General features: G+C 46.0%; 1 protein-coding gene across 2 annotated transcripts in view; it reads left to right on the top strand.

Moving 5' to 3' along the window:
* Positions 1-6436: 6436 nt before the first annotated feature.
* Positions 6437-14106, top strand: part of LOC149366072 (membrane metallo-endopeptidase-like 1) — a 63675-nt gene continuing 56005 nt past the window's right edge. The window contains exons 1-3 of one of the 2 annotated variants that reach the window (XM_089548252.1): positions 6437-6748; positions 11327-11422; positions 12682-12723. In XM_089548252.1, coding sequence (XP_089404378.1) covers positions 11332-11422; positions 12682-12723 — 133 coding nt within the window. In that variant the 5' untranslated portion in view covers positions 6437-6748; positions 11327-11331. Of the gene's footprint in view, positions 6749-11326; positions 11423-12657; positions 12724-14106 lie in introns of those variants that run through there. The other variant, XM_089548225.1, reaches the window with a different exon arrangement.

Below are 14106 nucleotides of genomic sequence, written 5' to 3'. Positions count from 1 at the left end.
AAAGGAGGACTTGCGTGTCTTCTCCTAATTAAATAAACAAACCATAAACATAAAGAACTAAAATATAAATGAAAAAATAATTCATAACGAAATAGAAATAATACATAAAACTTTACATAGTACATAGAAGCTTTCTATAACGGAACGGAAGAAAGCAAAGGAAAGAAAAAAGAACGAAGGAAAGAAACGAACAAAGGGAGAGAGCAGGAGATAAAGAAAGAAGGACAGAGAAAAGGAAGGACAGAAGGAAGGAAGGAAAGAAAGAAAGGTAAGAAAGAAAGAAAGAAAGGAAAGGAAGAAAGGAAGAAAGAAAGAAAGGAAGAAAGAAAGAAAGAAAGAAAGAAGGAAAGAAAGAAAGGAAGAAAGAAAGAGAGAATGAAAGAAAGAAAGAAAGAAAGGAAGAAAGAAAGAAAGGAAGAAAGAAAGAAAGAAAGAATGCAAGAACAGTGTCCGTGTCTACGAAGAGAGATGCTAAGACAACATCAGGCCGCTGAAGGAACCTACCCCAGCAGCACAGCTAATCGACCCAATGTTGGAAATGTATTTGGCAAAGGCCAGTTCTATAAAAGACCAGAGCAAAAGCATCAATTTCTAATAGCTTATGAGTACATAAGCCGAAGCTTGTGTGTACCCGGAACATTTTAATATCCATCGAGGCTCAGGCTGGTCATTAGGCACTGCCGCACTGCGCCACGGGGCGGAAGTTCTAGGAGTTGCGCCTTGAGGCGCCAGAGTTTAACAACGCCTACCGACTGGTACGCAAGGCTCCTACCTGAGAGCGTCTGAGCACGTTGCGTTAAGAAAGTGCACTGTGCGATGTCAGGGCACTTTACAGAACCTCAGGTGGTCGAAATTACATGTAGCCTTCCACTATGGCATCCCTTATAGCCTGAGTCACTTTGAGAAGTCCATCTTTCTATCTGTCCGTCTGTCCGTCTCCCAGTGGCGGTCCCAGAGATTGGTTGTGGGGATGAGGGGGGTGGACTTTTGTATACCGAAAAAGAAAAGCAAAGAGAAAGAACGATTTCTTATTTGCAGTTTATTTGTACAACAATTTTTCTGTGCTTTGTTGTTGAAAATTATATCGCGAGCAATACAGATGTCATACTACAACTCCTACTTTGAATTTTAACGGTTACGAACATCCCTGTGGACGTTCAGCAAAGCAAGCCCGGTCAGACGCTCCACGGTCTTCAAACGACGGAGTGTTAAAAACGCGCTGAAGCGACGCTAACTGGTAGCGAAGCCAGAAGCTGCAGTAGAGTTCGTACATTCGGGTACACCGCATTGCAAGCATCAAGGGCCTCAAGGGCGGTAGATGGCAGTGGCGTGCCACTCGTCTGCCGGGTCCATTTTGACTTCCAGAGGAGTAGCTCAGACGCAAGCGTTCTTGTTGCGGAAGCTTGGTTACTGGATTTTAGAAAACGATGACGCCGGTCTGCAAGGCTTTTGACTCTTGCGTCGTTGCTTTCGACGCCTTCTGCCACGAGAAGACGGGGCAAGCAAATGTTCAGGTCGTACACAGGAAGGGTTTTTTCGGGGAAACGCGATGACAGGTCTTCAATGATTCTTTCAAGGATCGGAATGAAGTCGCTTTGGCGGTAGAAGGTTTCAGGATCTTCCGCCTCTGGGTTCTGATTGCGCATTTGGCTTATCGCGATCCGAGGAGTGGATAGTTCAACGCCAGTGTTGTCTGCAAGAACTTGCACTTCCCCAAAATGGCAGCAGAACTCGACTTCAGATTCCTCTCTTATCGCTTTCAGCTGCGCAAGAGTGTCATGTAAGAGGTCGACAGCAGTGTCTATATTCTAGGGTCTCTTTTTGAAAAATCCTGCTCAGAGGTTGTGTGAGGGAAGAGTCGTGGCTCATTGTAAGCAAGACAAGCGGGAAGTTGCTATTTCGAAGTGCTCATATCAGAGAGCTTGCCTCAGCCGCAGATGACGCCTTGCTTTTCCAGTTGGCCACGATGTCCAGCGCCGCAGTAATATCTTCCAGGGAATACATAACACGGTGAACATACAAAGTAGGGGTCTACTTGAAGCATCATAGAAAAAAAAAAGGTTTGCAGTTCTAAGTCAAAAATGAGACCTCGCCCAATGAGAGCCAGAAAACGGACGTTCGGAAAGAGGTGCAAAGGCTTTTTGGGGAGGCGACCACCCCCTAGATAGGATAGTATGTTTAAAGAAGGCACAAAACAGATCTATTTATTGACATCTTCGAATATCGAATAGTGATCCGCAGACGCATTAACTCAAAATGTCATTTTTTACGTTCACATGATGGAATGGGTAGCACTACGGAATGATGGTTCGTAAGCCTTAGTGCTGAAAGAGATGGTTCTGATCAGTAATACCACAGGCTTGAAACAATATTCCTTCACGAGAACACAATAAATATCTCGTCAGAATCACAAATGGTCCTCATTCATTTGAAAAAAGTATTTTCGCAGTAACAGGAAATGCAGTCATATTCGAGGCAATAAATCTATGTCCCACAGAGTAACCTAGATATGGCTTGTAAAAATAGCAAATAATATAAAAACAAGCACTGTGCACGAACAAGAAAGCTGACGTGATCGGTTTCGCAAACTTGTATTCGATTTGTGTCGAACATTTGTTTTATTTCGAATATTCGAAATGTGCAAGATAATTTGAGCTTTCGAATGGAACACGAATAATAAATGCATGATATTCGATTCTACTTTGACATGGTCGAATGTTCGCACACGTGCAGTTATAATTATTTCTTAACCACACCGCCAACATGTGCTTCCTGGCAGAGATTATCACGCCCGCTAAAAATCACTTTCATACTTTCAATCACTTTCAATCGCTGCATACTTACCTCCTCAACAACTGCACTCTCTGAGCGGCAGAAATGCTACCGGAGAATCCAACTATCCACAGATCCCGCCTAGAGATCCGGCTGTTAACAGCATCCATTGGCCTGGCACGAGTCTTTCATTCGCAGCTTGTGGGCCTCGTGACAAAGATAAATATTGTATTGTTTAGAACAGGCAGTCTTCTACGAAAACACGAACCACTTTCTGAGCGATGAGATTCGCGACACGTCGCTGGGGAAGAACTGCTCGTCGAACCATTCTAATGTGCGCGAACAGCACGGTAAACAGCGAACTGAAAGGATAACGTATTGAATAGTTGCTTGCATCTATTCATAGTTAGTGTCTCATAACGTATTAAATATTTGCTTAGCCATCTTTATAGTTAGTGTCTCATAAAATAAAAAATAGTCGCTAACCCATATTTCTGGTTAGTTTGTCATCGCTCAGCTCTTAATTCAATTCACAATCGCCTTCGCAGCAAGCTATCGCAGCACCGAAGTTTTCTAGCGAAACTACTCGCTGATCCCGACACCCGTCTTTAATTTTTATTTCTCCTTTTAAAGCTTATAAAGGCTTCGTTTTCAGATAAAGTAGTGTCTTAGTCGTTAGATTCCGGTATTCAGTCAAGACAGGCAAAGTTTAATTAGACCTTAGTATCTTTTTAAACCCTCATTACTGTGTCACGTACCGGAAACTTGAACATAGCGGGTGTTTCAGCGAACATTTTCAAAAAATTTTCAAAAATAGCCCTTTCGGGCTAAAAATATGCCTTTTGAGGCATAGTATTACGGGTGTTGGCGGGCACCAGAAAACTGGTGCATCTTTTAAGTAGTAAGCTGTCAACTCATTTTTAATAATTAACTTTTTAACCAGTGGATTTAAGCCTGTAGTTGCAACTAGAGATTTGTAACCCATCGTTAGCGATGCCTAGATCAGTTTTCCGAATTTCGAAAACGCCCTTCGCGCTGTGGGTCGACAAAATTTGTCTTTTCCGACTTGTTACGTGCACTGGAAGGGTTGCTATGCCTGCATGCTTTCGAAAGCGCATGTATTTTCTCACGTTGCAGCCAAATATTGTCGAGCCTCAGCGGCGAGGGTAATCACGTTTTCGAAATTCTAAAAAATGATGTGGCTATTACTAACAACGGGCTACAGATCTCTAATTGAAATTATGCACTTAGTTTAGTTTAGTTTATGGGGTTTAAACGTCCCAAAGCGACTAAGGCTATGAGAGACGCCGTAGTGGAGGGCTCCGGAAATTTCGACCACCTGGGGTTCTTTAACGTGCACTGACATCGCACAGTACACGGACCTCTAGAATTTCTCCTCCAAAGAAATTCCAGCCGCCGCGGCCGGGATCGAACCTGCGTCTTTCGGGTCAGCAGCCGAGCACCATAACCGCTGAGCACCATAACCGCTGAGCCACCGCGGCTGCGAAATTATGCACTTAATTTCAGTAGTTACGATATTATTTGTTAAACATTAGTTTGCCAGCTTACTACTTAAAACTATTCACCAGCTTTCTGGTGTCCACCAACACTAGTAATACTATGCCGCTAAAGCCATATTTTTACCCGAAAAGGCTTATAATTTAAAATTTTTGGAATTGTTAGCTGTAACACCCGTATCTACCACGTATTTCAGCTACAAGTGGTTTCGTTTGCGGGATTTAACATCCCGGAGTTAAACCGTGGGTTATGAGGTCAGTCGTAATGGAGGGCTCGGACGCATTTCGCCCAAATGGTGTTCGTTAAATTGCTACGCTCACATCGTACATCACACGGGCGTATTTAGATTTTGTCGACATCGAAATGCGGCCGCCGTGGCTGGGGTTCAATCCCTCGGCCCTGTTCGCAGCAGCAGGATACCAAAACCATTGAGCACTAAAGATTCAAGGGAGAGCTTCTAGCAGTGGTTAAAACTATGGTATATCAGTTAAAAGGGCAGCTTCTTCGGCATAATACCGTCATTGGAATTGAGATGTGTGTGATTTGATGTTCCTGGAATGAATGCTTTGTTATTAGAGTTTCTAAGATCCAAAGGACACATGATAAGTGCATAGATCAAGCGCTGTTATAACAACTGGCGTTCACTTCGCAAAGGGGTGTTCTTTTTTTAACATCAGATCTCCATCCCATCGTAAAACCCAGACAGAGATGAATCGAAATACCGCCGGCGTGCCATGTCAGGGATGATCTATCTCTTTCTTTGTTCCAGAGGTGGTGTGTTTCCGCAGTGAACAGCCTCCTTCCCGATAAAGAACGGTTCTCGTGCATCTTTGAAATTGCGTGCCTGTCTTTGCAAAACCTCGCTTGTTTTCTGGGGCTGGGGCACCACCATAGCATTTGGAGCAATTAGCGAGATGTCCAAGGGCCGATAAACTATAGTTATAGTCATGCAGGCACCGTGAAACCAACGAAATGATCCTTTTTATGACTATCCTTCAGTCCGTGTCTCATCATCTCGTCAGTGCGGGGTTGCACGTCAGGATGCTATCGCCCATTGACGCTTTTCTCTGCCATGCATGGTAACGAGGAAATGAGGGACAGACGGCCTTCGCCAAGACGCTGCGGCGTCAGAGTCGATTCAACGTCGAACACAGTAAAAGCGGCCGACCTTCTCTACAGCCGGATACGACTCAAGACCGAAGGTCCAGTTTCCCCTCGTGGGAGGCGCTCCAGCCAAAGGCGCCGATCGATTATCAGGATGTTGGGGTTAAACCGCTAATCCGTGGTTAATCACCTGGCAACAGCCAGTTTCTGCTATGTTACGCTAGCAGGTTCAAGCAGATTAAACAGCGACGTCGCGAGAACTGGTCGGCACCAGGTCCTCCTAAACTTGAGGCATTGGTCACTTCATTCTTGAGTTGTATCTGATTTTATTACAGGTATAGCGATTTTGAAGTGAATCTGAAGACAAGTGAATTCAACTGAATCACACAGATTAGATGAAAACACAAGGCAATTCAACTAGAGTGAATGCACACCGTCCGTCCTGCTGTTCTCCAAACACAGCAAGTAGACTTAAACAACAAGATAGTGATGCTATCACAGATTAAAACAATAATAGCTTCAGCTGAAGACTCCGTAGCAATTATCATGGTCACCTGACCTTGAGGCGTCATCTCAGCCTGTCCACCAGACTGTGAGCAAACTGACCACCGTGACAGGTGACAGTTACATTATAATGACTGGTCGCGGGAGGTTCCGCGGGTAGAGTATTCTGGGTCGCACAAGCCCCACCGATGGCAGCACCTGCCATCGCAGGGCAGTGGCGCATCGCTTAACTAATGCACCATTGCGACAGGAGCGGTATGAGGACTCCCGGGGACATATGAAATTAGAGTCGAGAGTGACTAATTCGGCATATATTGACATTAACCATTTAACGCTATCACAGGCCCTTAAGGCACAGCTTTAGTGTCCGTTACACTTTGTTCACGTCTTTTTTTGGAATGGCTTACGTTTTTTGCATTCTTTTTCTATCCCCAGAAGAGCGCCAATGATGCGCTCTCTAGCTACCTTTCTTGCTTTCATGTTGAACATAAATACTGTGCCGTCCATGCGGGCACATAATACAGTAACCTAAGGCAAACCTAGAGCCGACATCAACCGCAAGGAACGTCGTGCGGCCGAGAAAAGGTCAAATACTGATCCACGCCGCTCGCGCGTTTAATTCAGTGATTGTTTGGGAGAAATGAATGCGTAAGCGATTCTTCCATTCTTTTGTACATATCTGGCATTTCGACCTTTTCACAACCGCAAGACACTTCTTACGGTCTGCTATAAGTTTGCCTTTGCCACGTGTCTTTCTCAGTGTGTTCTGTGTACGCATTCGAGGCGCAGGCTTTGCATTCAGTGTGCCTTATTCCAGTAAACCAGCCGTGAGTGCAGCATTCGTTCGTAGGTGCGTCTTTCTAATCTGAATGTTTTCCTTCCGCTGTAGTTATCTGTGAATGCTTAGTTTTCAATATGCCTTTCATAACTTTATACTTGAAAGCCATCAGCGATTGCTTAGTGTGTTGCCTTTTAACCACTACCATGTTAAAAGAGTCGGCCGACCCGGCTGCATTATTTTGTGTGGTGCAACGTAGTGAAGCAGCTTGAGGGAAATTAGGGACGCTGTAGTGGAGAGGGTGCTGGATCAATTTCGGGAACCCGGGGTGCTTTAACCAGCACTGAAAGTGCCCAGCATGCAACATGTGTGCCTGCGTGTGCGAGTGAGTGAGTGTGTGTGTAAGTCAGTGCTTGTGTGTGCCTGCGTTCTTGTGCGAGTGTATGTGCGCGAGTGGGTGTGTATCTGTGTGCGTTTGTGTGCTTGTGCGTGTGTTTGTGCCTGTGCCTCTCAGGGAAAACTTGCAGAATGAGATGGTCGCAACTTGTACGACGCTAATTCACCCCATTATTTCTGACTGTGGACCGCCCTTCATAAAGGTGAGTCATCTTTTGCTCTCACCTTGTTCATCCTCGCCTCGTAATAAGTCGGCAACTACCCAGCGCCCGTTGGTGACCTGTCGTTCTCCTCTACCTCTCTGTTCCTCGGCGTCATCCATGCGCCGTTTCCTATCTCCGTTGACGAGTAAAACCAAGTTCCGCAGTTCCGTAGGCACGAAGTCCCGGTCTTCGATAAGATCAAGGCGTCATCTTTCCCACCACAACGTCATACAAGTCACCGATGAAGGACTGCCAATATACGCGATTGTCGACACCGCTGCCGCCGTTTTCGTGACTCGTTAAAGTATGCCGGTCCTTATGCAAAATGGCAACGTCATTTACCGGTCACTCGCTTAGCACTGACAGTGAAGGCGGAACTGCGCCTCTGACTGCACGCGCTGCGCGGGTCGTCATTTGACGCCATCTTAAACGCAATTTAACTTTCGGCCCTGTCGTTCTGTTCCCATGACGTGCCTCTGGGTTTGGAACTCTTGTCGCAACTTAATGAGTGACAGACTGCGCCCGCGCTGAGGTGTAATTTTCTGCGCCATGTGACGAACTTGCAGATGAAACCCATCCCTCCTGGATGCACAGCTCACCATCGCTGAGGGACCCGAAGTTGCACCGGAAGCTTGAAAGCTTGTTTCTCTCTCGTGTCCTGCCACGGCAGCAGTCAACGTTTTATTTACGTCGTCTTCTTCCTTTGTGAGCAACAAGAACCTGCCGCTCTCGTCGGCTGTCCTCGATGTCCATAGAGGTCCTGAGTGTTGTATCGTAAGCGAGGTTAATTAGAAATTAAACAGTACACGCAGCATACGGGCGAGCCGACCTGTATCTTCTACTTCTTCGTCTTCTCTCCTCCCGTGCCCGCGAGTGCGTGCAGAGCACCTGCCACACTTCATCTTTATCACACTAAGAAGATGCTGAGTTACATTCCGTCCCCGTGTCCACTTACACTTCTGAATGGTGGGTTGCTTGACCCCATTCAACCTGCTGACTTGCTCTCCAACCTCGATGTTTGCGAAGCTACCTACGATTCCACAGTGAACGCTCAGCATACACATTTCGCGCCTAATCCGTTCACCGACGACAATCTTCCACCGACGCACCGTGTGCAACAGTCCAGATGCCTTTAGGCCACACGTCAACTGTCCCTCGTCGCACTCAGACCGGTTTTCACGCGCCTTTTCGGCAGCGGTCATATCTTCTCGGCTCCGTGATTAGTGAGCAAGTTGAGAAAATTCTGCACTGGGGAGTCGTACGTCCCCCTCAGAGCTGTTGGTGTTCTCCGCTGGCACTGGTAAGAAGACTTTTTTATCAGATTATGTGTCGATTGGCGCCGCCTCAGCAATGTTACGCATAGGGCCAATCACCCTCTCCCCCGTACCGACAAGACTGTTGATTTTCTCCAACACACAGAGTACTTTGTGTCCTTTGAATTAAGTTCTGGCTGCTGGCAGGTGCCGATGGACGCCTCTGACCGAGAGAAGACAACATCAGTTACAGCCGACGACCTCTGTGGGTTTACTGTAATACCATTTGGCCAGTGCAAAGCGTCACCCTCTTTCGAATGGATAATCCGCAGCATCTTACGCAAGCTCAAGTGGAACACGTCTCTCCGCTACCTAGACAGCATCGTTGTCCTTTTCCGGCCATTTCCCCGCCCAACTCACGCACCAACAATTTTGGGCTTCACTGACCGACGCCGGCCTGCAGCTGGATCGAAGAAGTGCCACTGCGGAGGCAGGCAGCTGACAGACTTGGCCCCACACTGTCTCTAAGTAAAGTGATTTCCGTGGCACGGTCAAGCTCGATGCTGTTGTGTAGTTTCCAAAACCGACTTCAGTCAAGTAACTTGGAAACTTCTCAGCTCCGTGTTCCCATTTTCAGCGCTTCGTTCCTAATTTCGCGTGGATCACTACTCCTCTGACGAAGCTTCTTGGGAGCAACACTTATCTGTCTGCTTGGTCTCCGGAATGCGAAGAAGCGTTCGCTGACAGCGTCGCCTTTTGACTGCGCCGCCGATACTCTGGCGCTATGACCACACATCACCTACCGAGGTATATACGGATGCCAGCGTTGTCGGCCTCAGAGTTGTATTGGCACAGCAGAAACATGTTTTTGAAGAATACGTCGTTGCGAATGCGAGTCCGGCGCTATTCAAAGCTGAATGTAACTACTCTGTTACATACCAAAGCATGTCGTCAGCTGACCCGTTCTTTTAGTTCAGAATCCCAAGGTCGACAATGCATCGCCAAGACAAAACCCAGGCGCTACACGTTACTCTACTGGATGACTATTCGTGCTCTGAATCCCATTTTCAACAGCGGAATTGCCGTCGAAATTCTACAAACAATATCGTGTTCCTTATCGCATCACCTATTACCTATTACAACTAGCTGCTTTTTCCTTCGCCATAGATCGCCAGGGTGGCTCCTCTTCATTCCCTAAGCCATTAAGCTTACCATGACGGACGCGTCTCGTATTGTTGTTGTTGTTCTCATCAAGGAGTTAATGGCGCGTATCCACGGCGGGGGACTGGCCGACACACGCGCGGCGACTGACAGATGCTGAAGAAAGTTTTTCAAATAAGGAAACAAAACATGAGAATAAAGGAATGCTGATTGGGGGAATAGAATTCAGAGCGAAACGGAAGCTGTCAGATAGGTGACTGAAAATGGGAATGGGACTACACGTGCATTGTGTATAATGTTTCGGATACAAATTACTTTCTAGCATGAGTAGCCAGAAGATGGCATTCAGGAGGATTTTAGGATGGCATCCAATTCCTATCTAAAAGGCAACATTTAATGGCGAAGAGCACGTTCCTGTTGCTGTGCCTAATAGTAGAAGAACCAAGAGAAAAAAATACCCCAGCAGACAAACTTAGACCTAGCTGCCGTAACGTAATGGGGAAGCAGCGACAGGACAACAAAAAATGGTCGATCATTTCGGCTTCAACGCAGAGCGGGTGCAAAGGGAAGATCGCCAGACCAGATGTATGGATGTAGATGTTTGAGTTGTCCAGGAAGATGAAGATGAGAACTATGAAGTGCCGCCGTGTAGCCAAGCCTACTTGCACTCAGTCTAGCTGTCTTTTCCGCTCCCTGCTACTTGGCTTTGAGTGAATTACATCCACAGCTGCTCTTGCGTACAAATAACATTTCAATGTATAGATATATGTACAAATCGGCGTTACAATAGCCCACGCGTTCGAGGGAACGAAAAGCCATCGTTAACCCTTTGTAAATCGCAACCTCTACGCATGTCTCACATCCATGCAAATCATAAAATTTCACTCCGATCGAATCTAGTAATTGAATGACTTCACTTTCAAGCCGTTTCAACCAATGGTTTTGTAGAAACATGTCCAGCATTCTTGGAGAAAACTTCTTATTACCAAAAACTGTGTAGTACTTGTATAGAAATATTTAACGTACTGGTCCATTCTTCCGATAAGAACCAAACTCTATTTTATACTGTTTCCATCGGTCGGATCGAGCAATTAAGGCTGCCATGAAAACCAATGTAGGACGCTTTTGACATTAGCAAAAACGTGAATAGCAAAACAATAAAACCCTGCCGATAGGAGATCTACGGATATATTGATCGTTATAGTGAGATCTTCCAATATATAAGGAAAATCGCGCTTGCTGTTGTGAAAGACAATCTGAATAAGAATTGACAATTGCTTCAGTAATTGTTATGGGGCAGTTTACTGCCAAAAAAAAAATGCTCAAAAGATCAACGATCTTTTGAAATGAATTTCCCTGTCAAGGTGCGCCTCGCCGAACTGTGCACCCGCGGTTTTAAAAACACGGAACACCTAGCAGACTTATTAGCGAAAAATACAACCCGTTCTCTATCTTCTGGAATTTCATGTAAGTGACACCCATGTGTCCAACTGCCCTACAAAAGGTTATCTTTGCGGAAACTCAACAGCGCTATGAAATTTTAACCCGCAAAAGGAAGACATGCATGTAGCCGCACTTCTGCAGTTCTGCGTGTTCATACTTTACTTTCATTTATTTTTCGTCCATATTCTTATTAGAAGCTATGCCGGCCACAAATCTCGATGCAGTGGTGTTCCTATCAACGTGGGCAACCTTGGTAGCTTCAGCGCCAGCGGAGATCGAAGAAACAAAAGGCAAGCTACTGTTTTTTTTCCACTTTACTAAATTTATGAACCAAGTTATGCTGATGATGATTTTTCTCCTTGACTATGCTGTGGTTCCAAGATCAGCCATGTAATTACATGCTTCTCTCAGGAACAACGATTTTTATCGCACGTATAACTTAATGCATTTCAGCAAAGCTCAGAAAGCGACATATTCCATGAGCCCTCGAAACGTGTATGCGTCCACATATGTCCTCTGACAACTGGACATGTAGAGCTATTTCTGTCGGCAACTCCAGCTGTGAGTGTTTTTGTAAGAGGCCGCAATTTTTTGCAGTGCAACTTGTACGAAAGCCTTTCTCTTGGGTTTACTGCTTGTCAGTCGTCTGTTTTCACTCCAATAGACGTGTCTTGCGTTATAGCAATGGATCTTATGTCGTCACGTGGGGCTAGGAACGAGCGCATAATAGGTTCAAGACAGGGGAGGAGGGGAGCTTTTATAGACCAGCACGGCTGTTGTCATTTTTCTTCGTGGAGTGCAGCGTGAACTGTTTTGTACCTTTATGCAACACACGCGTAATAATAGAACCAGACGCTCTCGCAAGCAACGATAGTGCTGCCGAGCCGAGAGCGTGGAATCGCATCTCCCATTTTTTCAGATGTCCGTAGACACCGCATCGAACGCGGTGTTCGCTTCAAAACATTGTGACTGAATGTTGTTATGCGAACAGGCACGCCAGAGCTGTTGGAAACCGCTCTCGTCTACGGGAAAATATGCAGCAGTGACATCAGGACGCCTGAGACACAGTTAGCGGTGCTCTACCGTGAAATAGCCTCATTTAGAAAAGTACAATTCCTCATCAGCGCAGCTCAAACTCGTCCTGTGGCTTTCCAACGGCGACTGACGTCATAAGGGATGCAGTGGCATAAGTCAGGGGAGTAATGTCGTGACAGCTCTCCTGGCGTAGGCTTAAACTTTGTTGAGCTCATTCAAAGAGCGTACCTGCCTCTTCATTCACACCAAATTTCCACGAAAGGTCGGACACATTAGAGGAATATAAGTAATCGACTATGCGCCCCTTCGATAACTGTAGGAGGCGTGTACAGTTGCAAGGTGGTATTTCTATTTTCATTTAGTGATATGAAGCTGTAACCTCCCCCATCCGCTTCCCCTACATTAAAGAAAGAACATTTAACTGCCACATATGCAATAATGTCGATAAAGATTGACAGTTCATTCAAATTTATTATATCTGATCGGAAATTTCCTTCCTTACACCTTCTTATAGGAAACTACACAGTGTGTGACACCGAGGTGTGCCAGCAGCGAGGTAAGATATTCGGGGCTTTTTTAATTTATTTCACTCCTCACTACATCATTTAAATGTTCGCTGAACTTTAAAGAACACTGACCTCTTCTTAGTAAAAGTCGATTCTGTGGATATTTGTTCTGACCCTGATGTTCGTCCAGCCGCAAAATCTCAGAAAATTGCATTTAAAATTGTGTTCCCTCACTCGATACGGACTCGCGGCGTCGAGATCTAAAAGGGCCCCGTGATACCCGTTTCGAAATGAATGTAGCCGGGTAACGAAGCCTCACGGATCCGACCTAACAAAAAAACTGTTTTGTTGCACCGCAGCTCCTTTGCGACAACTAACGATGGTGGCGACAGCGGTATTTATTTCGTGGCCTTTTCAAGTTTACAAACGCGCCATTTTGAATGAAATCTAGCGCTTTTGTTGTTAGAAAGTGCTAATCAACCAAAACAGGACAACTAAAGTTTGTATTCAGCGCCCTTTTGAGGCCTGGTATAAGCTTTATAAGATATAAGATAAAAGGTATAAGGTAAGCTTTTGCCGTTATTATTCAGAACTGCGCTAATTCGCACCTGTCAAAGCCGCTCTAAATACTTAGAAGTGATGCCGGTCTTAACAGAGCAAGGATACCGTAGGCTGAGACTCATGCTGGAACAATTGTTCATTCGATTTCGCTTTAAATTTTCGATTATTCGGGCTGACGCCCTGATCCTGTCACCATTGAATGCATTAAGAAGGCTCCAGTTAATCGAACCCCAAATAATCCTTTTCGGTGCCGTTTCAGTTATCGAGAGGGGTGCGTCTTACTGCTGCTTCACCTTGACGCCCAATAGTGCTTTCCGCGAGAAAGTGTGTTCTGAAATCCCAGATACACGGAGAAACAGTGTCCACATTATTTTGATTCATATCCTGTTTTAGCGGTATGCTCGAAAATGTGCCGGGGACAAACAGCGATAGAAGATCTGGGGTGGTATTCTCCCGGTGTCGCCTTTTGCGACATGTCGCATTCGCTCTTCGCTGATTGGCTCGAGCCGCGGTGACGGCGGCGTGACGACACGGACCCGCCTTCCTGCTACGTCATCGTGACGTCGCCCCAATTTACTAAGCTTAGTCGAACAATGGAATGCGCTGAAGCGATTCGCGCGGGCGACGGGCTACCGTTAGCGTACGAACGCAATCGGCAGTTGCGGCTCTTGAGCCCTTGGCGTGAAAACATGGCGACGTCCTTTCAAGCGAGAGCCGCCCGCTTCAGCGAATTCAGCAGTCCTTGCGATTCCGGTCGGCATGTTTACCGGCAACTACTGGTGTTGTTACTTTTCGCTATGACTTACCTTGCTTCGACGATAAAGTTTAAGCTGCAATTCAGCCTAGTTTCTTAGATACGCTCTCGATTCTGG

The sequence above is a fragment of the Amblyomma mixtum genome, chromosome 1 (assembly GCF_055824585.1).
Source record: "Amblyomma mixtum isolate Tamu chromosome 1, ASM5582458v1, whole genome shotgun sequence".
In the NCBI taxonomy this organism is placed as follows: domain Eukaryota; kingdom Metazoa; phylum Arthropoda; class Arachnida; order Ixodida; family Ixodidae; genus Amblyomma; species Amblyomma mixtum.
Note: the sequence above shows the minus strand (reverse complement) of the source record. Positions and strands in the feature narration are given on the sequence as shown.